The sequence below is a fragment of the Adelges cooleyi genome, unplaced genomic scaffold, assembly GCF_023614345.1.
Source record: "Adelges cooleyi isolate 19-005CV unplaced genomic scaffold, UGA_ACOO_1.1 ACOO_flye_CR_arks_rails_tigmint_CR_PRNA_30, whole genome shotgun sequence".
Lineage (NCBI taxonomy): Eukaryota > Metazoa > Arthropoda > Insecta > Hemiptera > Adelgidae > Adelges > Adelges cooleyi.
The window spans coordinates 13,440,881-13,467,266 of NW_026095971.1; the positions used below are offsets into that span (position 1 = coordinate 13,440,881).

The window sequence follows — 26,386 nt, forward strand, 5'->3', positions numbered from 1 at the left end:
AGAAATTGATATATTATGAATAACTATGATTGGTTTATTTCAGACGTCACAGATCATGGAATAGTTTACAAAACCCATGGAAACTAAGATAATTACAGCGATTCTATTCACCTGAAATCTGACTGATAACGTTTATAATAATAAAAATAATATCAAAGGTATGATCAAGATAATATGATCGATTCGTAATTATTAAATTCATAGACGAGAATATTCAAATCGTATATCCGTATCAGATGACAAACGTATTTCAATTTCGAAGTTTCAGAGACAATATCAACTGACAACTAACAAATATGTATATAGACTATAGTATATAAAATTATTTGGTTTTTAGATAAGTAAATTAAATAATAATGTCTGATGAGTGTGAAACTAAAATGATACAATTATTATTATTACTATCGTTCAAATGACCAAAAATTCCTACGATATTGCGTCATAAAATAAATTGTAACACTTACATTTCTAGTCGAGAACAAAAAAAAATGGCTAAAACCTACGAAATCGGATTTATTGGAGCTGGAAATATGGCTCAAGCCATTGGACTAGCATTTGTCTCTAAAGGTAATTCGGAAACATTTCTTAGCTATTATAGCAATATAAAAAACTTGGAATAACAAGGACTAGGGAGGTTTAAAACACCCCATTGCCTGTGTAAACCAGACAGGTAATGAGGTTATACAGTTCGTTCATTCATTTTAAAGTAACTAGTAAGCATATATAAATTAGGGTATTACTTTTTATAACGAGTTTTCTGATTTTTTAGCTTTACTTAATAAGTTAGTGTAATACGATATTTGTTACTATTATAGTATTATACAATATAAGTTTTTGTACACATTTAATCTGTAAGATACATGTTTATGTAATGTCTAAATAACAATAAACTATTTATGTGGTATATATTTAATGAACATTGAATTCCTCAAATTCATAAAATATTCTCCTTACTGGTATAATTAATATTTTATTTTAATTGTTAAGAATTATATATTTTTTACAATTTCAACTTTTTATTTCGAACATAGTTATAATAAATGTATTATGTTATAGGGATATGTAAAGCAGATGATATAATTGTATCTGCACCATCTGAAAATAATAAAAAACCTTGGAAAGATATTGGAGTTTCTGTTACAATTGACAATAGTAAATTAATTTCTTTCATTTTTTATTGAAATAATAACCACTATTAATAAGCTTTTTTTGCAGATAAAGTGTTTTGTAATTGTAAAATATTATTTCTGGCTACAAAACCTCAATATTTCCCAAAAGTTGTTAATGAATTAAAACTCAAATCTCAAGGTTTACCCCTTAATATTATCATATCTATTATGGTTGGAATTCCCTGTCAAGTATTAAATAAGGTAAAATAATATACTATTCAAACTATTATATTCAATTTGTATTAGTTAATCCTATTGACTTATAATATAATAGCTATAATTTATTTTATTTTTTATTCTTTTAATTTATAGATATTTGTGGCCAACTCTAATTTAAACTTAAAGCCCAGTCGTGTATTTAAAGTCATGCCTAATACACCAAGTCTCATTGGTGAAGGATTCTCAGGTATTCTCAACAATATGTTTTTGTTAAGAACATAGTATGTGTGTATCCATGTTATATTTTCTTCTGACTTTCCAAGTCCAACCAAAGTTTTTCAATTTTTGTATTTTTTCTGTTTACAAAAGATTCTTGATCTAGTTACAAATTATAAATATTAACTTAAGGAAAAAACTAGAGAGTATTATGCCCTAACAATAATAATAAAAAAAAGATCAATATCTTTCAAACATATATTTTAAATATTAAATTATCGTCTTAGTTATTTGCTCTGAAGCCTGTGCACAACCAGAAGAACTGTCATTAACATTGCCAACCGTTATATCATTAATGAATGCTGTTGGGAAAACAGAAGTTATACCAGAAACATTGATTGATGCTGTAGGAGCATTATCAGGAAGTGGTCCTGCTTATGTATGTAATTTAAATATGTTTTATTAGTAAAATTTAAAAAAAAGTTATATTTCTAAAAATTAAAAGAAATGTAGCCATATTTTATATTCTAATTCTTTTAGACATTTTTGATCATTGAAGCTTTAGCAGATGGTGCTGTAAAACAAGGTGTACCAAGAGACTTAGCAGTACGATTGGCAGCTAGTACTTTAGCAGGATCAAGTCGTATGGTCTTGGAAACCGGCAAACATACTGCACAACTCAAAGATATGGTCACATCTGCTGGAGGATCTACGATTGCTGCATTACACGCTTTAGAAAAAGGAGGTGTTAGGTATAATTTATCATTATTTATTAATATTAAACACTTGAAATGTTGATATAGTTTATTTGAATATACAAATATTTGAATTAAATAGATCTGCTCTAATGGATGCAATTGAAGCTGCTACCAAAAAGTCAAAAGAAATTGGAGAAAAGAAATAACAAAATAAACCACAAGATTGTTATTTAAAATTATATACTCAGAGAATATACTAGTTATAGTTAAATCAGTTTACACAAATAATATTTATACATGGTTATTATAGTTAAGATGATCATACATTATCATATTAGATATTTATATATTTTATTGTTTATAGTAAATCATTTTATTTTGGGTCTGGTACATATTCTACACATCTTGATGGATCAGTTGGAAAGAAATATTGACACTTAGTCATCAAACGTTTTAATGCTTGAATATATTTACGTTGAGTTTCATCATTGAGTACATGTGCAACATTTTTAGAAAAAATTTTCTCTCGTCCAGTACGAGCATGAATACCTACCATAGTAACTCCAATAGGCCAAGGAGCGTTACCAATTGCCATTTCTAAATAAGCATCACTAGCTCTTAAATAATCTTTTTCTAACATGTGTTTAGTTATAAGTGTAAGACTATCTAAAATGTCATCTGGTAAACTGCTATTTTTTAACTTTCTTAATAGTGGTTTTAAATAAAGTTGTGTTTGATTATAAGTAGCTAATGCTAATTTTCCTTTAGTACTAGCTTTTTCTTTAACTGATCTTGCATTAAGCTGAACTTCCCACATTTTCAATAACAGTTGTAACAACTGAAGTATTATTTCCATATCTTGAGTTCGATCACGTCTTCTTCCTAATATACCTGCTTTAGACTGAATAGTTTCATAAGTTTTCATTGCATCTTCCATACTTTCCAACTCTGTGCAGTTTTTCTCAGTTGTCTGATTTGTCATTAGTTCATCTAAATAATCTTGGTCAACTTTTTCCAGAGCTTCTTGAAAATCGTTTCTGAAACCCTAAGTACAAAATTTAAAAAAAATGTATTTTGTAAATAGTTATCAAAGCAATCAATATAATGGGAATTCGTTTAATGCCCTACACAAGTTTATTCTTCAAATAATTGTAATTTTGTAGTTATTCTTTAAGAAAACATTCTTGTTTGTTATATAACAAAATAATAGACAATATCCAAATGTTTACTTTTAAACATTTTTAAAATGATAATAATTTGCTGAAAATGTGCAAAACTGGTCGATAACCAGTTTTGAACCAATAGTTTTAGTTATATAACAGGAGTGGCCACAACGAGGCTCTTAAATCAGCTTCGTGCATCTCTTAAACCAAGCTTAGAGTAAAATTAATAAATTTTCATTTCTTCATTTAATAAACATCTCTTAACAATGTGGCTCGCTTCGAATTAGCTTTATAAATTTTAGGCTCCCAAAATTAAGGTTAGTGGCCACCCCTGTTATATGAGATTAAAATTTGGGATTGGAAGAAAAGAGAAGTGAGTTATTACTCAACCGCATTTCATCCCGTAGGGGGACTCCGTTTCTAAATTTTTAACTTTAATAACTAAAACTATTTATTCAAAACTGATTATCGACCTGTCAACATTTTCAGCATATATTTTTTAAAAATTATATACGTATATGTTATCGTTTAAGTTTCAAAAGTTGCTAAAGCTTTAGAAAATACTAAATAAGATAACAATTTTAATACTGTCTAATATTTTAAAATAGCAAATACAAAAATTTTTCAAAAAGATAAATTATAAAATTGCAATAATTTTAAGAGAATACTGGTGTAGAGCATTAAAAGAATCGTCCGGTATATATTTATTTATATATACTTTATTTGACTCCGGCTCAGCAAGTTCATTCCTACGCAGTCTCTTAAAAGAATCCAATTCTGTTTCTCCAAAAAGAGTAATTGGTTCTCCTCGTTCTCGTAATCGTCGAACAACTTCTTTTCTTGATAATGTATGTTTCTCAGATGTAGTATTGTTACTTTCATCGCCACATCCTAATTGTAAAATGAATTATTAGTAGTAAATTGTTTTGAACTGGTTTGATGTGTATACAGTTGCTTACATTTTTTATGAATTCATATTTAAAACTAACATTGTGTACTGTAACTAATAATATGTTGTATATTATATACAACCAATCACTCATAGCAGAAATAGTTCTATTAAAGATAATAGAACTTGGATCTTTCAAGAGAAAGAACCCAAAATTGAGCAGCAGTGTTTTAACATCAAAAGAGAAATAAAATCTCGATATTAGATACTATCACCATTGAATATAAATATTATAAATAGTATTTATAAACAATGCTATAACTTTTACGACTCACTATCATGCTTGCATAGTAAACGTCAAACAATAGTTATTAGTCCTTTTGTTCATATGGCGATAGTTCATGAGAGACAGCTTCTACCTATTGTGTTTTTAGTTTCAATACAAACAAGAAAAGAAACCTATCCTAACAAGTATTGATTCATCGTACTCACTTGGAACTTGCTTGCCATTATAAAAACAATATTTAATGTAGCTTTAATAATGTTAATAGTACTAATAATAGTATCTACGTAGACTTGGTTTAGGGCTTCAAACACAGTCACCAGTTTAATGTTATGCCACTAACAAATTATTATTTGGATATGCTCCTGTCAAGAAATTTAAGGCATTTTAATCTGTGCAGACAGGAATGACACGTTTTGGTTTCTGCACAGTACCGTTCTTTTGAGAGACATTTTTGTAGGTTAACAGCAAATATGCCAAATCAACAACTATCTTATAAGGAATTAGAAAAATTAAATATTATGAAGATATATAAAAAATATTTCCTTACAACTGCTAAACAATCAATGTCTTAAATAAATGAACATTGTTCAAAGACTTATAAATAATATTTAACTTACCTAGAGATTGATTTTCTATAGGATTGTCTAACCCTTTAATCTTAATGGTACATTTTTTTAGATACTCTTCCCGCTCTTTTGATATCAAGTCTGATCTTTTAAAATACTTACGCCCATCTTTCTAAAATTCAGAATATTTGTTTAAAAAGAAAAAGATGTAATAGTTGTAATACTCGCAGTACAATTCTTATCACTTACAACTAAATTCGAGTCTTCTATTTGTTTTCTCTTTTTTTCTAATTCCGCTTTTAAAAGATCCATAATGAAATTTTTAAACTATTATACTGTTATTGTTTTGTTGTATAAAAATTGTGGTTTTTTAATAAGACTTAGTGACAAAAAATGGAAATGTGATCAACAACAAATTGAAAATCTGATTTGTTTACTGATAACAAACCAACAACTATTGACTACTGATTAAATAATAATGGTAAATAAATTTACTATAGCACTGCAGCAGCTGTTGTTAGCCTTGTATATAAACCATATACTCGAATCAAAATAAGATCATGACCAGTCGCGCATTCAAAACAAAATAGACCTATAAAAATAATATATATTGTTGACATTATTGTTTTTATCATCGAATATTTGATGAAGAAGGGGTATATGTACAATAACCTTGTATATTTCAATCATGGCATGCCCTAAGAAGATAAGGCGGTGGTTATGTGCCATGTGGTTACGTCTTATCAAATTATTCATTAATCATTAGTCAATACAAGATTTCTGTTTTTTTTACTTATAACAAAAACTCAAAAGTAAATATGAAATTTATACAGTTTTCTTTCTGAAATTAGTGTTCTCAATAAAATATAAAATTTTTGTTATATCACTATTAGCAATATAAGTTTGTGTCTTTAAAGTAATTTATTATGAGTGATTGTGAAACAGCATCATTATCGTCAGTGAATTCAAGTTTGAAAAAAAAGAAAAAAGGGATAATATACATTTCGTCTATACCAAAATATATGAATGTGACGAAACTTCGAGAGCTGTTGGGTGAATATGGAGAAATTGGCAGAGTTTATTTACAACCAGCTACAAATCGTAAAATAATTTTCTTTCCTACACTAAAGATATTAGGTATTATTAATTATTATTTTTATAGCCAATTTAAAAAAAAGACCTGCTAAACATTTTACTGAAGGTTGGATAGAATTTGAAAGAAAGAAAATTGCAAAACAAGTTGCAGAGTTGTTAAATGGAAAAAGGATTGATTCACGCAAACGAAGCAAATACTTTGATAGTATTTGGAATTTAAAGTATTTACCTAGGTAACTAACTTATATTCTTATAATGGGCCTTTATTTATTTAAATAGTAACAATTTTACCATTATACCATAAGTTCTTCCTAGCTATATTTATCATTATTTCAGACAAAATTACTGTAATATAAAATTAGGATAAGCCTGTATCATATAGTATTTGTAAAACGAGAAAAGTACATTTGTTTGTTTAGATTCAAATGGATCCACTTAAATGAAAGACTTGCTTATGAAAAAGCTGTACGCAAACATCGTCTTAGAGCTGAAGTCTCTCAGGTTAAAAGAGAAGCCAATCACTTTTCATCCAATATTATAAGAAGTGAAAAGTACAAGATGTCTCAACAATCAAATATTATAATGAATGTTCAACAGAGACTACCTGAAGAGGAAGTGTTACTTAAAAAACCTAGTAAATTAGAACCAGAGTCTAGGACCAATTTCTTAAACAAATTATTTAATTAAATAACAAATGAATAATATTGTACTATATTTGTGAATAATAATTTACATTTTTTTTTTATGATTTGGTTATATTTTAAATGCTAGTGCAGCTAATTTCTCTGCCATAACACATTTTGATTTGTTTTTATTTTTTTGTACTTTTCTCTCGGCCATAGGAACAATTCTTCCATTTGATTCATGTACTTTAATGTGTCTCTTGAAACAAGTTTTATACTTAAAATTCCAGTCACATCCAACTACATTACACTTATAAGTCCTGTTACCGTGAACACTACGAATATGATTTGATAAATTTTTAATTAAAGCGTAAGTCTTATTACATCCTGCAATGGTACACGGGAAATTAGGCATATGTGTCTGAATATGTGTTCTTAACTGAGCCTTGCGGACAAATTGTTCACCACAATAATCACATTCAAAAGGTTCACTATGGTAATCTTCCATATGTTTAAAATAAACTGTCCAATTGAATAATCGAGTGGCAAAAGGGCACATAGGAATATCACATTTGAAGCGTTCATGTCGAAGAGAGTGCCTTTCAAGCTCATCATGGTTGAAAAATTTACAACCACAAATAGTACAACTATGTTCTCTGGTGCGTACTTTAGGATTTTTTATTTTGGCCTGGTGGCGATGTAGACCCCACGTTGTGTTAAATTGCCGATCACAATGATCACATGGTATTGGCTGCTCAAGGCGAGATTTATTTTGATGAGCTTCATCTACATGACGTTTCAAATGTTGCTGTCTATGATAACTACGGTCACATTGTGAACAACTAAATTCTTTAATTCCTTGATGTCTTTGAATGTGTATTCTTAGGCGGTATGGACGACTAAAACTTAACATACAATTATCATAAGGACATTTATGTTTGGCCATATCTAGTAAAATATTTGCACTCGCATTTCATGATGAATCATACAGTGAAATGGTTTGAATCCTATAAATAAACATATCGCACGTAATTATTGTTATCAAAATAAAAATAAACAATGCCCAATATTAATAATAATGATGTTGATACATACTTATGTACATTATAATCTGAATCGCCAACCATGACCAGCCTCTTAAGTTTAAGTGACAAGTAAATATTTGAATTTTAGGCGACTATAAAAGTACCAAACAAGTATGAATTAGATACAAATATATATATTTATTATTTAATAGCTGATATCGGTACTCGGTAGGCATTTTAATTTAAGAAGATTAAATAAGCATTAAGCTGATACGCTAACTGCAGTAAATCAAAATATTACCAAAAGGCAAATCGATATAACTGTTGGTTGTTAGTTATATAATGATCAAAAGTTCTTGGATGCTGCATTATCAGTTATCACTATAACAAAAATATGCGGTTACGGTATTTTAAATTATACCACGGTTCAGTGTTTAACTTCAAATCAAGGTGGATTTCTAAATCCATCAGCTTGTTTCTAATCATTTCACGTACCTATAAAACACCAATGATTGAATGTTCCAAAAGAAAAAAAGAATGATAATAGATTGTTAATAATAGGTACTTCTTCACTTAATAAGATCTAATATTACTGAAATCTAAATACTATAATATTATTTTCGGTGATTGTATTTAATCAATGGTAATATCTAACCTACTTATTGATTACCATTATCCTTTACTTTTTAGTGGCTGCTCTAGCGTATATCGTATTATTTTCCCCTGTAATATTAACTCAATAACAACTGGATAACAACTCAACGTAATAATATTAGTTTTAAAAAAGGTGGCTGGATACAACATAGATTATAGACGTTTAAAGATATATATTTATGTCTGGTTAGACTACTATCACCGAAATGTAATTAATTATTTATGAGCCAAAATGTATTTTATATATGTATTGAACTGATCTTTTGTTATATTATACATTCATTTAGTAACAATGAGATAGTGTCGGTTAACTATTTAATGACCCGATATTAGATTACTAATTTAATGAACTGGACATCACCCTCAGAAGGAAATCATAAATACGCCATTCTACTTAACAAACATATTTGATACCTTTAAGTATTAATTAAATATTTTACAACTTAGTTGATGAGTGCTGAGTAATGTTGTGGTTTAAATTTGAATAATAAAATAGTTTTAATATTCTAATACTTCCCTTGTACTCACTAGTGTTAGTAATAATTTAGTCACAAAATCAGCATAATTTATTACATTTTAATTTTTTAAATAATTATAAAAAATACACAAAAATCAAATGAGTTTTCATAATTTATAACATTACAATATAAAATTTAAACATGGCCATTTAGCCCAGTAACCGACATTAAATTTACAGTTGAAACTTAATAAACTTGTAGGTAATCATTGATTTTTAAGATTTTTCATTTGGCATCTTTTGTAACAAATTTTGTTGTATTCTTAGTTCAGTTTCAAAAAACTAAAATAATAATTCATTCAAATAAATTTAAGATAATAACTAAATAGCACTATTATAAATACAATACCTATTTTTATAATTCAGAAGGTCCGATTGCATTTAAAAATCCAAATGGACTAATAGCTAATAATATATTTTTAAGATTTTGTTTTGACCTTTTTTTTAATAAACTTTGTTTAGCTCTTAACACTCTTTCCTCCATTAATGAAACCTAAAAAAAAACATTAGTTAATAATAACATTAAACATAAAAGCTAAACTATATATACCCGTTCTTCAAGCTGCTTAATTTCCCTTGCTTTTTCATTAATTCCTGCTTTTATTTTTAAATAATTTGAGTCTTTGGAAACTTTTTGACAGTTGAAACACATCATAGTTGTATGATTATTTAAGTCATCTTCAAAATAACCTTTACAATTCTTACTGACTACTCCAAAATTACCCAGACATATCTCAATATTATCTATTTGTTCTAAAAGACTTTCCAATTCGATTTTATTTTGAATTGATTTTTTGTAATCATATACTTTTTTATTTATAACTATTAGTGGTACAAGGCTATTCTTAAACCTGATTGTTTTTACTACAGTATTATTTTCATCATATTGTAAAAACATAGTTGTGTCTTGTGTCGGAATATATTGTCCAGCCCAAAGAATATTAGGTAGTTCTAATTTTTTACAAATTCGATGAAGAGAACTGATATCTTTAAAAATTGAAGAATCATTACTATCAATAATTTCACTATTTAATAAACATTTTTTATATGGCAAATCATGTTTTGAAATCGAATCTTTATCTAATAATGTTGATGGTCCACTAATTTGAGTAGTAGGGTTATTTATTTGAGGCGTTTGTGAAGGTTGAGATATACTTTTACTAATTGTAGGTAATAGGACAGGTGTGACATTGGAACAATTTAGAATAACATTTTTTGAAGATTGGCTATTTGACAAAGATACCGATATGTTTGGCTGTTCAATAGACTCAAAATTGTTTGTCACTGCATTATTTAAAGAGATTGATTTATGTTTGTTAATACATTCTGTAGCAGTCGATGTTTGTTGTATAATAATAGTTGTGTTGACTACTTCAGTAGTTTCTTTTTCTTCTTCATCAGTTATATCAATACATTTAATCGGTTTTGGCTGACCTATGAAGTAAAAGTGTTACATTTTTAATTATTAAAAATATTAAAAATAATATTAATTAATAAAAAAAATTCCAAAGGCTACAGAATTGAGGGCAAAGAAAAAAAAATAGAGAAGATATAAAAGTTTCTCCTTTGAGAAATATGTTCCATTGTTAATAAAAAGTTCTTGATGTGGTTATGCGACGTTATAATAAGTTTTTTTTTTTATTATTAAGGTTTAGCATCTCAGGTCATTATCTACTATAGTAAGTACGATTAGTTGGGCAAAAAATAATGAAAGCTCACTCGGAAAGAGTTATTTATTTTTCCTATTGGACAACAACTGAGATTGTTATGAATTTTTACATTAGGAACATAGCTTCATTGCTAAAATTCTTGAATGATTATCCATCTAGTAATGGGTTTTATTTTTTGAAACAGTTTTAAAACTTTTAATTTAATCTATAGATTTACCTGTTAATTGAATTTTATGCTTTTTAGATAACTCATCCTTGTTAATAGTAGAATTTGGTCGTTTTACACTTGCATGTGTTTCTACTACAAACGGAATAGCGCCACTGACCAATGTTGCAACTTCAGTAATACCACTATTCGGAACAAAAACTTTTCGATAAACAACATCTTCTTTCCTAAAGTGTCTCTCACATACAACACTATTCTCTGTCAATTGTAAGCCAAATGCTGCATTCCAAGTACCTAAAACTTTCTAAATTACATTTTATTAACCTTCAAGCAGTCGCACCTTTAGAAATGTTGCTGGCCATGGAGCTGCAGTGTTTACAACGTTCTCAATTTTGCATTGAATTTTTTTTTTTGCCTGTGTGTTGACAACTTATTAACTAGAAATAGAGAATAGTTTGCTATGCTGACTTTCTGAACTTAGATGCAGCACATAGTTTTTACTTAAGGCGGTGTAAATACTGCAGGCACTACCTCATAGGTTAAAATAATACATTGCTTGACTTTTTTTTATAAAAAAGAAAATAATCTGTTTTTAATTTATAATAAATTTAATACTAACCTTTGAAGGACAAAACATAGAAGCTTTTGGAACTTTAAAGTTTATCATATTTTGTCTTTCACGAGCAGTACCACTTATGCAACCTGGTATACAACATTTGCTAATAATATTCTTATTTGTGACCAATAAAACAGTTTCTTTTTTGTTGCTATTACTTTCCTAGAATAAAAAAAAAATAATATAATACACATTTAGTAGTTTTGTTAATATAGCCTTTAATTTATATTAGAAATAAATTAGGCAAAAATAATTAATTATTAGTACTTATTGTGGTACAGCAAACTAGTGGTATACATTTAATTGCTGTTGTATACAATAAATTGTTAAATATAAATATATAAATATAAAAAACTTTATCATTATATAATATCTACTTTTGTTAAAACTAGGAAATTCTCTTAAGTAATGATCAAAATGAAGAATGGACAGTATCTAAATTACTATATTTGAACTATTATACTTAAATATTTGTATTTAAGTATTTCGTAGGCTTAGTTTCAACAGATTCTACATTAATAAATAACCTTAATTTACAAAATATTCAATGTTTTTAATAACAAATAAACCTCACTCATGTTAGAATAATTGTCATAGAAAAATATTATAAATTACTAATTATTCTATTTATGTCATAATATGATAGAAAACTTTTACTATAAAAGATCAACTAATACAATATTTACTTTCACATTTGTTGTCAGGGTTATCAGACAGATAATTAGGTTGATTAGTTTTTATTCAGCTGCAGATTATTGGGCAGGATTCGTTAGGATACGTTTAGTTATATTCATACTTTATATAGGGACCAAACTTTTTTATCCTATTTTTTACTATATTTTATTGATAAATATAAGTTTTTAGTATGGTGATCCAATGTTCTTTATCAAAAGATGGAATATATATATATATTTATAAGTATATATGGAATATATTTTAACTATTAGATATTTTAAGCACCATTATTTTACAACATTAACTAAAAACATTTCATTTTCTAATGCAATAATATTAAAGTATACACTTGTAAGCCAAACCTCTCCCACGAATCCATTTCCATCAATTTATTTGATGAACCTAAAGCAAACTCAGTAAAAGTTTGGACAGTATCGTTGAAAGTTCCGCTCGCAAGCGTATGTGCACCTTTACACTTAATATTTTATAAAAACGTTTAGGTATACTATTAATAAGAAAAATTATTATATAAACATTTGTTTTTAAATATTTTTTAATAAAAACTAGTAGTAAAAGTAAATTTGGTCACTTATAAATAATTTGTCCCCTTGAACTAATGTTATTTACACAGAAATTACTGATGAATGAACATATGTATAAATACCTGAATTTTTAGCAATGTGGGGGGTTGAAAATTATTTGCTGAATCAGTGGACAACTTGGATGATTCATTGTTATTTGAACAAGACTCTTTATTTGTATCTTCCATATTTTTATTGATACCTAAATATACATATATTAATATTGCAACAATTTTATCACATCATTTATTATACTTAGTTGACTATAAGTATAAGAAATCTTGATAAAGGTTATGAAATAATAAAAAAATTATATATTTACCATTTAAATAAAATGATATATCTAACTTATGCTTCAATTAAATTTCTCATATTATGCTTTAAGGGTCTTCAATCTTTTAGCGAAGTACAAACTTTAGTATTGTTTTAAATTGTTAGAGCTACTCCAATTAAGTAGTTATATACTATCTCAAAGTCATTGAATATAAATAAGCTAAATTCATTACGTTATTATTAAAGAATTAACAACTAATTTGACGGGATTCGCTTCACTTTGTGTCATGTTCTCTCACACAAATCTGTTATAAAACAGTACATTCAGACAAAAAAAACTTAAAATATAATAAAAATAATTGGTTTTGTTTTTATGAAATGTATTGTTGTTTTAGTTTACTAAACAAATGGAATAGTTGGGTAACAAAACAATTTTTTTTTTTTAATAGTAACAACTTAATAATAAATAATATGTGGGTTGCATTAATATTTAATTTAATATCTATTAATTTCCACAAAAACCCGCGAATTGGAAGGACGGTTGCTTACGTTTCTTGATTAATTATCATTTATCACTATCATCACTACGGTTTGTAGACATTTTAAAATTGTTAGCTTGGTAACAATGATTTAAGACTACGAGTCACGACAAAAACAATAGTTTATATACCATAACCATATTTTATGATTTTTGGTCTTTAACGGCACTTTTCTCCTATATAGTGTTAGAGATAATATCTACTTTATTCTATAGTAGTACATAATAACATGCTTTCGTTCTGATTCTGTTTAAACTTTAAAGTCGTGTTAGGTATGTCTGCAGCAGCTAAATTTATTAAATTATGCTAATACTGGACACGAACCAAGGTAAGGTATTGATCCTATACTACCTGTAGTTAATAGTATTATCACAGAATAGGTTAAACTTTTGTCTATTCTGTAGAATAATAACTTGTTTACTAAATTCTCATTAATAATTAAATTTACTATTTTCCTATTTAAGAGTGCAGTTATTCTCTGGAATCTAGTCACTAGGGCACTCTGATTGGTGGACGTATGCATTGTAGTTACACAGGTCACCACTTAGAACTTTTGTTCCAACTATTTTGTTTTTACATTGATAGCAATATTCAACAGGAACAAGTATGGCAGCTCTTAATGTTGTGATAAGACTGATTAGACACTGATTATTTAGGCTCACATTTAACTGGTACTGCCTAGTGCCTACTACCTATTTGGAATTTTGATTTTGGTGACTAGATAAGAAGTAAGAACACTAGTCACTAAACATATAATGCCTAGTGCCTACTACAAATTGTGTGATTGCTTTTCTAGCTATAGATAATCCCCAAATATATGTTCAATAATATTTTTATTGATTTTTCGAAGATTAAGAAACACCATTTTTAAATAATTGTATCAACTTCCTACTTTGCCAAAATAAAAATGTATAACTCCGGTGTATAGTATCCAAAAAATAAGGTAAGCATTTTCATCATAGATATTATAACTGAAGACAGATACTTAACCTTCATTACTCAGTTAATGGAACAAATGTACTTTACCGGGCACCCTTTTTTTTTCATTTTTTTTTTTTTTTAATCGATATTATGTTTAATGCTGATGAATTTTTTGCCGGACGAACTTAGTTTCGGAGTTACAGACGTTTTAAGTTTGCGATTACGGCCGGCGCGCACTATACAATAACACGGTTACAGCGGGGTCGACTAACTGCTCTCACCCGTAATGCAAGGCGACGCGATCAGAAATATAGTATAAATATTAATATTCTACTTGATTTAACTTAAAATCGCAAATAAAGACGGCAGGTCACCGAGTATTTTGGCACTCGCTCGCTCGGCGTCATCGTTTTGCTCCGCTAAACCAAAAATATCCTAGGTTTGCAGGCTACAGTCTAGGAGGAGGTCACAGTTTTAAATTTAAGTAAAAACATTTATTAGCCAAATTTCATCAGCATTAAACGTAATATCGATAAAAAAAAAGTGTGCCCGGTAAAGTACACTTATACCGGACTTCTCTTATTCAAAAATTACAGATACTTGAACTTTGAAGTTTTCCCTTTATAATAGTAGGCAATGGGCGGGGCGGCAACAACTATGCCCCCACCCTTTCGTAGTACTTTTTAAATTTATTTGCCAGACACGTAAAACAGTTTCCAAGCCTGCCGACGCAGGCGCCATGCCGCGGTCATCTTACGCAACAATTATTTAAGGTTCAAGTAGTTTTAACTTAAATTAGTGGAGTCCACCAATTTCTGACATCAGATTTGTAATCAGTGTAAAAATAATCGCATTAAGGGTTTCTGGTAAAGTGCATTTGGTCCATAATTCCTTAAAGGTTTATACTTAGGGAACAAATTTACTTTTTTAATCCAGGTAATTATAGTTTTTTTCTTCTTAATTTATTAATCTAAAAAGAAATTTTCATTTTACTGGTTCAAAAGTTAAAACTACTTAAACTTAAATAACTTTTTGTTTAAAAATATGGGCACACTGAGTGCATACTGTGTTGATAGATAGTAGGATTCGGGAAGATTGGAGCATATGTAATATTAACAATGCATATTATTTCAAAAATTAAACATAATAATTTTAAGTGTTTTTAAAAAAAAAAATAGACCACAAAAGGTGAGTGACTGAAGACTACATAATAAAAATGTGCGATGGCCGTTGTTGATGATGACATGACCATCTTGTGCACAGTGTACTGATATACTTAAACGACAATATACTTAATCATCTAATTTTATTAAACTAATCTAGTCTGATTTAAAATTTGTAATCAATATTAAAAAGAAATCTAATATTTTAGTTGGCAAAAGTACAATAAATTTATATTATATGTTTGAACATTATGATATAAATAATAATTTGAGTTACATAATTTATTTTGTTTTATAGATGCATTTTATGTTATTATTCAGCCGCCAAGGCAAACTCAGACTCCAAAAATGGTATGTTGCTCATCCAGATAAAGTGAAGAAAAAAATTACAAGAGAGCTTATCACCACAATATTAGCCAGAAAACCAAAAATGTGCAGTTTTCTTGAATGGAAAGAATTAAAAATTGTTTATAAAAGGTAAATTATTTATATTAACTTGTTTAATTTGTATGTATATTTTATTATATGTTATATTTTAGATATGCAAGTCTATACTTTTGTTGTGCTATTGAGCAGAATGATAATGAACTTCTCACATTAGAGATTATTCATCGTTATGTTGAACTTTTGGACAAATATTTTGGCAGTGTAAGTCATAGCACAATTAATAATTAAAATAAATAATTTGTTAAACAATATTATATAATATAGTTTCACAAAATATTTTTATCACTGAGTGATTAGGGTGTACCGATTCCTAATATAGAGCATCCCTCCCAAATATCTTTTTATGACCATTCACATACTCATTAAAAAACGAATACCCTGGAACACCTGGTGATACAAATACAGCATAGATTAATGTAATTTTTTTCAATAGGTTTGTGAGCTGGACATTATTTTCAATTTTGAAAAAGCATACTTTATATTAGATGAGCTGTTGTTGGGTGGTGAAATACAAGAAACTAGCAAAAAAAATGTGCTCAAGGCAATATCTGCGCAGGATCTCTTGCAAGAGGTTAGTTATGGAAACACTCCATTAGAACTTTAATTTGTTTTCAATTATTTATGATTATTTTTATTATTGCATTTTATAAAACATCATAGGAATGCTTTTGTATTAGAAAATTAATAGTATAGAGAAATATAATATTAAAATTTAAAAGGCTTGAATGCATACTAATTAGTTATGTCTTGCCATTATTAATGAATAATTATATAAAATAACTGACATGCTCAGTTATATGTACAAAACAAAGGTAAAAAGCTGTCTCATTAAAAATCAAATTATTTATATTTACCTTTTTTTATTTGATTAAAATAATATATTATTATGGTGTTAAATTTTAAATTATTTAAAATTTCCATAGTTTAAAATGACAAAAAAATTAACTTCATATAATACATTTGAAAAATTCATAAATATATTATTTTTGAAAATTTTAATCAAGTCTAGTCATTTAAAAATAGTCACATGTTATTTTCAAAATTAATATAAACACTTAAATTACCTATATACTACCTAATAAAAAATAACCAAAGTTAAGTTATTACCAAAGTATGCCAGCCAAAGTTAATTTTAAGTACACATTAAGTTGATCATTTGTTATGTATTAACACGTTATGTTAATGTAATTATTCAGCTGTTGAGTATTAATTTTGTGTTCTTATGCCAATCTATTGAGCTTGCCATTATAAATTTCTCATATTGCTATTAATAAATGAATATGCATTAAAATTGATCCTAATTGTATATTTTACCAGTATAAATAGAGTATAAAATTTACTTTTCTTAATATTAGTGTTAGTTAAATTCAGACTTGCAATGCATTTATGAAATGGTTCTGACATACTTTATAACACTGAATATGGGTTGGTCCTGATTTAATTTTTTTCAAAACAATATTTCTATATTAGTTGTTTTAATTTGTTATAAACAATACAATTAATTTAATAGAATAGTAAATAAGCAACTTTAAAGTCGAGTTAAAAAATTGTGTTTATTTATTTTTTCTTGATTTATTTTCTTTAAATATTAAACAAAATATATTTTTTAACTAATAATCAGTATTTTTTTTAATCCATAATAATTTAAAATATTTTCCTGATTTTTACTTTAATAATTATAACTAATATAATATATTAGCGAACTTAGGTACAAACTAATTAAAATTTTTAAAAAAATTATAAATTTTTAAGTTATAAAAAAGTAGACCAAATTAATTTTTATTATTTTTTTTTTTTATAATAAAAGATAAATTATTTATGTTTATTTATGTTTTTGCAATGAGTTTATAAAGTAATACAATAAAAATAAATGCAATAATTTTTTGATTTTGATAAGTTCAAAATTCTAATTTTATCTAACTTGGTTATTATTTTAATTCTGTTTAACCCATTAAAGCCAATTTATATAGAATTAGACCTAATAATATTAACAGCTACGCATATTTGCCTGATCATTTGCTTACTAATCTAATATATTTGCACTTGTTTACTAAATTTATGAAAAATGATTTGTGATTGTTTCATTTAAAATGAATAATGTTTTATAATTAAAGTAAATATAGAATATAGAGTAGGTACACATATATTTACTTTTATATCACACTATATAATATATTTCTCATTTAATTATGGAGTTCTACTAGTACAATTTTTTTATCATTTTGATTGATTCCAACCTTCATCTTTATAATTGTATATTTATTTCTGTTTATTTATTCATTTGTTGAATTATGGAGTAAGTATTACTTGCTTTTTTCTGTAAACAATAATGGTAATATTAATTAAATTATAATAAAATAAACTAGCTAGTCCCAGCCATAACTTTTAATTATTTATTTGACAATAGGTAGTAATTAATTAGTAAATTTTAAACATAAATGTCTACTGTATTTATTGTTTACTTAATAATTATTTATAATTTACATAAATTACCCTCAAACAATTACACTGTAAATATTATTTTTTCATACGAGTATAGACAATTTTCTTCTGTATAAAATGAAGCTATACTACTAAATTGTATTAATTAATTTTGTGATGTAAAGAAATTTAAAAAAAAATTATTTATTTTAATTTTAAGTAATTGTGCATAAACAACATTTGTGTTTATGCAAACTATTTTTGACTTATTAACCAAAATGTTTATGTATTATACTTACAGTGTTTGTGTACCTACATAGTATTTAAGTAAAATTGTTGTTACATTTGTTTAACATTGTTTGAATTTTATGGGTTTGTTTGAACAATACAATGGGTTATTATTTTTTCTTATTAGATTTGTTTGTTTTTTATTTACCTTTAATTGATTTACTCAAATCTGTATTTTTAATGTTGTTTTTGAACTGTTTCCTGCCATCAATCTAAAGCTATGGGTTGTAATACTCTGTTTTTAATTAGACATAATTATTATGCGTTTATTTACAGTATTTTGTGTTTTATACAGCTTTAATTAAGTATTCTAAAGTATCTGTCTTCATTATTCAGTTTTTGTTTTACAACCTGCATGAAGTCATATTCATATTATTTAGGTACTTTCTATATTCTTGTCCATTTTTGGGATATTAATTTACAATTTTTTAATATGTGTTTGTGTGTAGGAGGAGGCAGTCGAAGGCGCTCTGAAAGAGATTGGCCTATTATGAGGGCAGCAAATTTGATTAAATCTTTTATAATTTTGTTAATTCCTAGTACTACTATTATTGTAATCATTTTTTTGTTTGTGTGTATTTTTAATAATGTTTTAAAAATTCAAACAATGTGTGTTTTGATTTACCATTAGTGTGTTAAGTGTATCAAGTTAGAATTTGAAAGTCAGTACATGTTATGACTTTTGATAGAGATAGTTCCTTCTATGTAAAACATGAAAGTAATAAGTTAAATGAGAAGATTGAACAAAAATGCCAAATTATTACAAATATGTCATTTGCAATAATTTGTTTGTACTGTGTATTATAAGTATTGTTTTACATTTAGTAATATTAAGTTGTTTAAAAAAATGATTTGCTCGTCAACCAAGATCTGTCAATAATAATAATTATATTGGATAATATATTGAGTATTTAACTAAAAAAAAATATGTCTTGTAATATTTATAAAAGATATATTGCTGTATAAATGAAAACATATCCAACCCGCTTTACATTTTATGCATAATGGTTTAAGGTTTTTTTAATTTTTATATGCTAACTGTTTTGTTAAAATAATATTCGTATATATATATAGTGTCTCAAGTAATGTCAGCAAAAAAAAATTGGCGCTACGGTATGTTTAAAGAGCACAAATAATAAATAATCATATTTAAATATGTAATACGTTTTCCTTGTATCTGATTTGATGTTATTTTTGTAATTTTAATTTCTTTTAGTCCTGCACTTCCAGATCCGGATTTAATCAGTAAATAAACTAAAATAATAAGTATTGAATTCACAACATTTTAGCAATAAAACCTTTTATTTTTAAAGTCACAAAATCGTGAAATAAAAGTTTTTGATGGGTACTAAAACACACTGTAATAATATATAATATGGTAGTTATAAAATAAAATAATTTTAAGAAACAAAAAATGTCAACATTTATAAAAAAATTAAAAATCGCAATAATGTGGCCTATTAGCATTTCAAAAAATTAATTTAGAAATGTTAAATAATTTAAATGTAAAAACTTGTGGAATTGGTGGTATCAATCCGGATCTGGTAGAATATAAAAAAAAAAATGTTTTATTACCTTAATCCAAATAAGTTTCTGAATTTTATGGATTTTTTTTTTTATTATTTTTTTTCAGGAAGAAACGCCTCAGACTTTTTTTGAAGATCACGGATTGGGTTGACTTGAACGATTTGTTAAATTGTTAAATTGCATTCCAACCATCTATTATATTTAATCACTAAAAGGAGAAACGTAACGAGCATATTTTCTACTTATCACTCGTTTAGTTATTATTATTACACAACTATTATAATCATTTAATTTTTACATGTAACTATGACTAAATGAATTTAAATTATTTTTTTTTATAGATAACACATAAATTGCATCTATGTCCGTCCAAATTGTATTACAATTTTTTTTACGTTGCTGTTTGTCTAAATAGGCAATAAAATACAAAAATAAATTAAAGCTAATTTTTTTCTTGTTTTAAATCATTTTTTTCTTTTTTTATACAACGGTCATCTAAAAATACCATTAAAGAATACGTGTGCCAAGCAGCTCCTCTGCGTTAACAGTTTGTATATGTGTGTACGCAAATCGTTACACATTCTTATATATATTAATATTGGGCGAACCCACAACAGCCCGTTATAAATACAACGACGCCATGGTTTGTACTCGGATGACATCCACGTCACTTGCTGGAGGTGACTGGTGAGACGTCAATATTATATTATTTTATTATTAACATAATATTTTAATATATTGTTCAATATGCTAGGGATTTTTGAACGGACAGCTTTTAGGTTTTCTTTTTTATACAATTTTTTTTATGTAAAGAGATGTAAATCCAATATTTAGTAGAATAGCCTATTCTAAATACCCTTACCCTGGATTCAAAAGCGAAAAATTGTCAATAATTGACATTACAGATACAATCGTCTCAATAGTTTAATACAAATATTTCTCTTGAAATATGTTTACCCCTTAATACACCCTTCTGTTGAGAGGGACAATTTTCCCTTCTTATCCCGGTTATAATATTACCATCGTCAGTCTTAATAATTATTAATTTTTTTAATTCATAAAGGACTAACAAAAAATAATAATTAGGTCGATAATAGGTTTTGAATTTTATTGATCGAGTTAAAAGCTTTTTAAAGTTTAAGAGGTACAATGTTGATATTATATTTTATGCGTACTATACCCACGCTCTACACTTTCTGTACTAACTTTCAATATGTTTTTTTAACTTGTAAAAATAATAATAGGGTAATTTAAATTAACTCCAAATATATTTTACGAAAATAAGAATATTATTTAGATATAACCTATGTAAAGTTTGGTTAATTACACAAGAGCCAAAAAATGTATTAATGGATAACCAGAAGAGATCGAAACATTTTCTTTATATTCCTTTTTTATGCGTAGCATTTGAATTTGAAGCAAACAGTTTTAATAGATTTTATTGGATTTATTTGGAATTAGAATTTTAAAAAAGGTATAATAGAAAAACGGGTTAATCACCCCCCCCCCCCCCGGCAGAAACTTTTTAAAACTTACCATGTCTGCATATCTGACTACTACTTACATTCTTTTCATCGTAGAAAAAAATGTTCTCAAATTTTTTTGTCCATGGGCGTATAAAGTATTTTCAGTTATTTTCTTTACTCTTCTTTATTAGAGTATCTTGGGCCATAAAAAATAACCTCGGCTTACTGAAAAAAATATTGATTTATTTTTCGAGAAACATAAAGTCATTAAAATTGAGTTTATAATCTAAAAAGTTGGTTTTTAATGTTACCTAAAATGTTGAGCGTTTTCTAATATTTTTTTGAGAGAACTGATATAATTTTACATATATTTTAAAAATTAATTCTCCATAAAAATGCTTAGAAAAAACAAAAAAGAAGTAAAATTTTATAGAAAAGTCGAAGAAATAGAAAATTATCTTATTTTTACACCTTATTTTTTTTTTTTAAACTATTTTGATTACTGTGGTCGTTTTTCGACATTTTATGAAATTTCATTTATTTTTCTAAAAAAATTCAGAAAGCTAAGATTATATTACATAAAAACATGATTTTTAATCATTTTTTTTATTACCGAAGATTCTAAAAAGAAGAGTAAAGAAAAATACTGAAAATACTTTTTACGTCCATAGATAAAATAATCGAAAAAAAAATGTATTGCATCGTAACAGATTTGCAGGGTAAGTTTCAAAAAGTTCCGAGGGAGGGGCTCCAAACGTTAGTTCGTATTTGGCGTTTGAATTTGAACAATTTGAATTAGGCTGTTGAATAATTATTGTGAGATGTTAATAAATAATTAAGTAAAAAACGTTCAACTCTAGACTCCTCACCATCATTTGATCTAAAATTATCTTTTTATTTAACATTACTATCGACTTAAGCTAACAAGCAAAGCGCATAATATCGATACTTGACTCGTAGAACATTCGACGCATTTATAAATGAATTCGTTATATCTAACTTAATTTAACCCCAGCTAGATACGTCATCTTAGCTCACCTTGGCCTCATATATTATAATTTGTTGTACAAAATAGAAACAGAATAGATAGTTACTTTGAGTTTTTATATGCGTCTTTATTTCATATATTACTATTTATAACTTATAAGTACCTATACTTTCATATTATATACGGTCTAAAAACGTGATACGAATATAGTATTTATTATAAAGCTATTAGTAATATAATTATGTATACATAAGTATTTAGCTTACACTACTGGCTAAAAGTATTTACGATCATATTATAATAATAAAATAACAATACACGAATAAGTTATAAGAATTACTTTTGAGTATCATATCATCAGGCATTACAAAATTATGCTGGGGCTATATCTATTATAAATTATAATAATATTAATATAGTATGATTAATAGTACTACAATGTTACTATGTCTATAGTTATGATAATATTACAGTATCTAAGTAATTTATAGGTATTCATTGAAACTTAAATTAAATACCCAATATTTGTATTTCACAATAAGACCGATCATTTTCTTTATAAACAGATGAGAAAAAAAATGCCTAAATCGTATGACGATAATACACAAATACAACATAATATAATATAAACCTACCTAACTAATAATATATTATTGAATATAGGGTGAATATAATATGACGCTTATATTGTATATTACATTAATTACAATTTATAATGATAAATACCATACTATATTACTATATTATACTTCTAAGAATATTACGTATAAGATGTATTGCGACTTGCGACAGTGGCGTTGACTGATGTGCGTTTGAGGGGCACGTGTGGAAAGAGGAGTGGTGGGAGGGGAAGCCGGAAAAATAAATAATTCGCTCGGACCACAAATTAATCGTGGCGGCCAAAACACTTGTATAATATGCACGGTGTTCCTCTTACTCTATATCTCTCTTCTCTTTGCCCGAGTGCATTGTAAAAATAGCGGCGAACCGCGCCGGTGTATGCAATGGCAAACGGAAAACGTTGTCGCCCGTCGTACACGCTTTTTGTTGCCAGATATTAAAATTAAAATCTAGTTCACACGCACACACACAACCAAAAGTATACAATTCCAGTTTTGACTATTTCGGGTTGAGCCGCCGCCGATCTCCCCGAACGCGGGGGGTCTCAACCCCGGTGTGGATGAAAAGCCAAATTCCCATATGGCCCATACAATAAAAATGTAATAAAAACTTTAAACGTCTACCGTTTAGGGGAACAGAATTAATTAATTTAAAACGTTTTCGAAACAAAAAAACCGCAAAAGGTTGGTTTCAAAACGAAAGAACTGAGAAAATAATATTTACAAATTTCATATGATACTATAAAATTACTAAAAAGCTATATGTACATTCCTATATGAGACGGTATTTTTATTTATATCATTATAATTAGGTATTTATATTGTTTAGTAAAAAATATCCGATTAAAACATTATTTATGACCGAAATACATTTAAATTGGTAAGTCACAATTATTATTTAGTATAGTTTTGTAGCCTTTGGAATAAGTAGCTTTCGGAGCTCCAAATATAATCGCAATATCCAATATACATTTTTATAATTTCTAGTGAGCTATCAATTTTGAATTTATCATATTTTCATTATATTATATTACATGTACTTCTATAATTTTATGGATTATGATGTTTTATTCTTTAGTGAAAATTAAAATGGCTTACGCATGAAGATTAGTAGTTGGTTTGAAAAATGTGCTATGATAAAAAGTATTAGTATATAAGTAATAGTTAAGTATATTAAGTATTAATGCCACTATTTTCTTCTCGACTATGTTTCTAAACAGCTGAAAAACAGCCTTAGAAGTAGTTTATTTAAAATTTGTTATTTACTAGTAATTTTGTTCGTATTAATTAGTATTTTTTTTTAATTAAATAAAAAGTATATTATTATACTTTAAATATTGTCGGATAACGATTTCCTGTTGCCATATTAACGACAAAACGCACCTATAATAATAGTATTCTTAAAATGAAACGTTGAAAACAATACAAATTGTTTCGTCTTTTATATTAACAACAATTTTCATATCAGACGTTTTTACTCAGAACAGTTTTTTTTTTGGAAAAATACCATACATCACGAATCTAATAGATTAGATCACTGGTAGGGTTGCCTCTTTAAAATTACTAGACCTCTTATTATTTAACTTATTGTGGTCATAAAATTTGTAATCTAGTTTTTTATGTTAGAAACTTTCAGTCGGTGGCCGTGGTACCTCCCCTGAAATTAAGATCAGATCCGCGGCGCGGCGGTTTTAGGTAAACAAATTGTATAAATATTGAATATTTAATGGTCATCAGAATTGTATATTATAATTCAGAAGACCAAGTTAACACGATTGTTACATTTTTCGTAAGTAATAGTTTTTAATTAGAGTGTCAATATTTTGTATACAAATATTTTTACGATTAAGTGTAGATTTAATGGGCGGTGAGGCCCAATTCAAGTGCGAGAAAGAACTATAATATTATTTTTATTTCGCGTTGAAATGTCGCCGTGATCAGAGGCATTCGTCATTTAGAAGGATTAACCGGGAGACTTGTTCTACAAGAAAATGTAATTATGTATAAAAACCAACCAAATAAACAAATTAATTAGTTGCTGTGTTTATTTGAACGGAAAAAAAAAATGTTCGCCCTTAGAAATCACCAAATGGACGCCAATGGTGTTTCATTGGAAATAAGATTACCTAAGTAATATGGCCCTCCCGATAGCGGCACTTACTTTTCTATGCGTAAGTACGTGTACGCGTATTCAGAAATTTCGAAACGGGTTGGCAAAAATCATATGAGCGGTGGAGTAGGGCCAGGTGGGTACACGATGGGGGCGTGAAACCACGCTCGACGGGAAAATAAATCAAAATGAAGTACTCTTTACAAGGCGTCGTGTTTGTTGGAGGAAGCATTGCTGGTCTTGCGGTCACCGCCACCGCTTATGCGGAGAAGGGGCTCGCGTTTGCCGTAACCGCTCAAGTCAGTCATCTGCGTAACTTCGGTGTTATTCCGGACAATGGTGGCCGACCGCGGACAGCTGACGGATGACTGTAGCGTGGTGGCACGCGAGTGGCGGGCCGCTAAATATGGCAGGAACGTGATCATCAGAGTACGCCTATACTTGCGGCTCATGGCGCAGTACAGCATGAAGTTGGACGCGGCATTGACCACCATGAGGAAGTTGAATATCGTGTGCAGACCGCGGTTGACGTAGTACGCAGCCGTCTTCTCCGGCGGCTCGTACACGGACGCCAGCAGCATCATCACGGCCGTCGGAGTCTGGCACACGCAGAACATGATGACGACTGCGATCAGGGTCATAGTCATCTTGTTCTCTTGTCGTTGCCTGTTCCACACTACGTTACCCTGTGAAAAAACAACAACAATGGCGACTGCCCGATTATAATGGAGTACCAGTTGTTAATGTGTACTTAATAATAACAGTATTTTTGTATTTTGAAAACTTTGCGCTGAGTTTGCTAGTAGGACGCTTAAAAAATCAAAACAAAAAATAACTTTCCAACAACGTTTAAAA

General features: G+C 27.7%; 7 protein-coding genes across 11 annotated transcripts in view; 3 read left to right on the plus strand and 4 right to left on the minus strand.

Moving 5' to 3' along the window:
* Positions 1 to 145: 145 nt before the first annotated feature.
* On the plus strand, positions 146 to 2,596 carry LOC126838920 (uncharacterized). Its single transcript, XM_050573711.1, has 8 exons — positions 146 to 298; positions 473 to 567; positions 1,057 to 1,152; positions 1,216 to 1,370; positions 1,482 to 1,575; positions 1,832 to 1,983; positions 2,085 to 2,296; positions 2,382 to 2,596. The coding sequence occupies exons 2-8, from the start codon at positions 489 to 491 to the stop codon at positions 2,446 to 2,448; spliced, it is 855 nt and encodes a 284-aa protein (XP_050429668.1). The 5' UTR covers positions 146 to 298; positions 473 to 488; the 3' UTR covers positions 2,449 to 2,596.
* LOC126838919 (pre-mRNA-splicing factor 18) lies at positions 2,440 to 5,721 on the minus strand. The gene is made up of 4 exons (XM_050573710.1): positions 5,396 to 5,721; positions 5,198 to 5,318; positions 4,124 to 4,296; positions 2,440 to 3,287 (listed from the first exon to the last, which is right to left on the minus strand). The coding sequence occupies exons 1-4, from the start codon at positions 5,456 to 5,458 to the stop codon at positions 2,616 to 2,618; spliced, it is 1,029 nt and encodes a 342-aa protein (XP_050429667.1). The 5' UTR covers positions 5,459 to 5,721; the 3' UTR covers positions 2,440 to 2,615.
* Positions 5,722 to 5,893: 172 nt separating this feature from the next.
* Positions 5,894 to 6,989, plus strand: LOC126838922 (uncharacterized). The gene is made up of 3 exons (XM_050573715.1): positions 5,894 to 6,247; positions 6,309 to 6,474; positions 6,661 to 6,989. Exons 1-3 carry the CDS (start codon positions 6,073 to 6,075, stop codon positions 6,926 to 6,928), a joined length of 609 nt encoding a protein of 202 aa, XP_050429672.1. The 5' UTR covers positions 5,894 to 6,072; the 3' UTR covers positions 6,929 to 6,989.
* On the minus strand, positions 6,947 to 8,346 carry LOC126838921 (transcription factor IIIA-like). Of its 2 annotated transcripts, XM_050573714.1 has the most exons (3): positions 8,191 to 8,346; positions 7,960 to 8,041; positions 6,947 to 7,871 (listed from the first exon to the last, which is right to left on the minus strand). In XM_050573714.1, the coding sequence occupies exon 3, from the start codon at positions 7,808 to 7,810 to the stop codon at positions 6,995 to 6,997; it is 816 nt and encodes a 271-aa protein (XP_050429671.1). In that variant the 5' UTR covers positions 7,811 to 7,871; positions 7,960 to 8,041; positions 8,191 to 8,346; the 3' UTR covers positions 6,947 to 6,994. The 2 variants fall into 2 exon arrangements, with proteins under 2 accessions (XP_050429671.1, XP_050429669.1); XM_050573712.1 differs by lacking the exon at positions 8,191 to 8,346 and having other exon boundaries at positions 7,960 to 8,183.
* Positions 8,347 to 9,099: 753 nt separating this feature from the next.
* On the minus strand, positions 9,100 to 13,592 carry LOC126838294 (uncharacterized). 2 transcript variants are annotated; one of them, XM_050572608.1, is made up of 7 exons: positions 13,091 to 13,592; positions 12,852 to 12,970; positions 11,516 to 11,674; positions 10,948 to 11,200; positions 9,611 to 10,494; positions 9,410 to 9,553; positions 9,100 to 9,342 (listed from the first exon to the last, which is right to left on the minus strand). In XM_050572608.1, the coding sequence occupies exons 2-6, from the start codon at positions 12,954 to 12,956 to the stop codon at positions 9,416 to 9,418; spliced, it is 1,539 nt and encodes a 512-aa protein (XP_050428565.1). In that variant the 5' UTR covers positions 12,957 to 12,970; positions 13,091 to 13,592; the 3' UTR covers positions 9,100 to 9,342; positions 9,410 to 9,415. The 2 variants fall into 2 exon arrangements, with proteins under 2 accessions (XP_050428565.1, XP_050428566.1); XM_050572609.1 differs by lacking the exons at positions 12,852 to 12,970; positions 13,091 to 13,592 and adding an exon at positions 12,550 to 12,712.
* Positions 13,593 to 13,704: 112 nt separating this feature from the next.
* LOC126838295 (AP-1 complex subunit sigma-2) lies at positions 13,705 to 20,811 on the plus strand. Of its 3 annotated transcripts, XM_050572612.1 has the most exons (7): positions 13,706 to 13,908; positions 14,045 to 14,308; positions 14,377 to 14,523; positions 15,963 to 16,141; positions 16,204 to 16,312; positions 16,545 to 16,682; positions 20,454 to 20,811. In XM_050572612.1, the coding sequence occupies exons 4-7, from the start codon at positions 15,963 to 15,965 to the stop codon at positions 20,496 to 20,498; spliced, it is 471 nt and encodes a 156-aa protein (XP_050428569.1). In that variant the 5' UTR covers positions 13,706 to 13,908; positions 14,045 to 14,308; positions 14,377 to 14,523; the 3' UTR covers positions 20,499 to 20,811. The 3 variants fall into 3 exon arrangements, with proteins under 3 accessions (XP_050428568.1, XP_050428569.1, XP_050428567.1); XM_050572611.1 differs by lacking the exons at positions 14,045 to 14,308; positions 14,377 to 14,523; positions 20,454 to 20,811 and adding an exon at positions 19,270 to 19,688 and having other exon boundaries at positions 13,705 to 13,908; XM_050572610.1 differs by lacking the exons at positions 14,045 to 14,308; positions 14,377 to 14,523 and having other exon boundaries at positions 13,707 to 13,908.
* Positions 20,812 to 22,989: 2,178 nt separating this feature from the next.
* Positions 22,990 to 26,386, minus strand: part of LOC126838730 (FMRFamide receptor-like) — a 48,149-nt gene continuing 44,752 nt past the window's right edge. The window contains exon 4 of the mRNA XM_050573390.1: positions 22,990 to 26,217. Within this exon, the coding sequence (XP_050429347.1) occupies positions 25,732 to 26,217 (486 nt within the window). The 3' untranslated portion in view covers positions 22,990 to 25,731. The remainder of the gene's footprint in view (positions 26,218 to 26,386) is intronic.

Bases quoted from the DNA above. Each gene is read 5' to 3' on its own strand.
- LOC126838920 (XM_050573711.1), top strand. From the start codon at position 489: ATGGCTAAAACCTACGAAATCGGATTTATTGGAGCTGGAAATATGGCT. The intron at 1,153-1,215 runs GTAAATTAATTT...CTTTTTTTGCAG, and splicing joins TTCTGTTACAATTGACAATA to ATAAAGTGTTTTGTAATTGT. The intron at 1,371-1,481 runs GTAAAATAATAT...TTTAATTTATAG, and splicing joins CCTGTCAAGTATTAAATAAG to ATATTTGTGGCCAACTCTAA.
- LOC126838921 (XM_050573714.1), bottom strand. From the start codon at position 7,810: ATGGCCAAACATAAATGTCCTTATGATAATTGTATGTTAAGTTTTAGT.
- LOC126838295 (XM_050572611.1), top strand. From the start codon at position 15,963: ATGCATTTTATGTTATTATTCAGCCGCCAAGGCAAACTCAGACTCCAA. The intron at 16,142-16,203 runs GTAAATTATTTA...GTTATATTTTAG, and splicing joins TTAAAAATTGTTTATAAAAG to ATATGCAAGTCTATACTTTT. The intron at 16,683-19,269 runs GTTAGTTATGGA...GTTTGTGTGTAG, and splicing joins CGCAGGATCTCTTGCAAGAG to GAGGAGGCAGTCGAAGGCGC.
- LOC126838922 (XM_050573715.1), top strand. From the start codon at position 6,073: ATGAGTGATTGTGAAACAGCATCATTATCGTCAGTGAATTCAAGTTTG. The intron at 6,248-6,308 runs GTAAAATAATTT...TTATTTTTATAG, and splicing joins TTTACAACCAGCTACAAATC to CCAATTTAAAAAAAAGACCT. The intron at 6,475-6,660 runs GTAACTAACTTA...TTGTTTGTTTAG, and splicing joins AATTTAAAGTATTTACCTAG to ATTCAAATGGATCCACTTAA.
- LOC126838919 (XM_050573710.1), bottom strand. From the start codon at position 5,458: ATGGATCTTTTAAAAGCGGAATTAGAAAAAAAGAGAAAACAAATAGAA. The intron at 4,297-5,197 runs GTAAGTTAAATA...TTTTACAATTAG, and splicing joins TATAGAAAATCAATCTCTAG to GATGTGGCGATGAAAGTAAC. The intron at 3,288-4,123 runs GTATATATAAAT...TTTTGTACTTAG, and splicing joins CTGAGCCGGAGTCAAATAAA to GGTTTCAGAAACGATTTTCA.
- LOC126838294 (XM_050572608.1), bottom strand. From the start codon at position 12,956: ATGGAAGATACAAATAAAGAGTCTTGTTCAAATAACAATGAATCATCC. The intron at 11,201-11,515 runs GTTAGTATTAAA...AATGTAATTTAG, and splicing joins CTATGTTTTGTCCTTCAAAG to AAAGTTTTAGGTACTTGGAA. The intron at 10,495-10,947 runs GTAAATCTATAG...TTTACTTCATAG, and splicing joins GCATAAAATTCAATTAACAG to GTCAGCCAAAACCGATTAAA.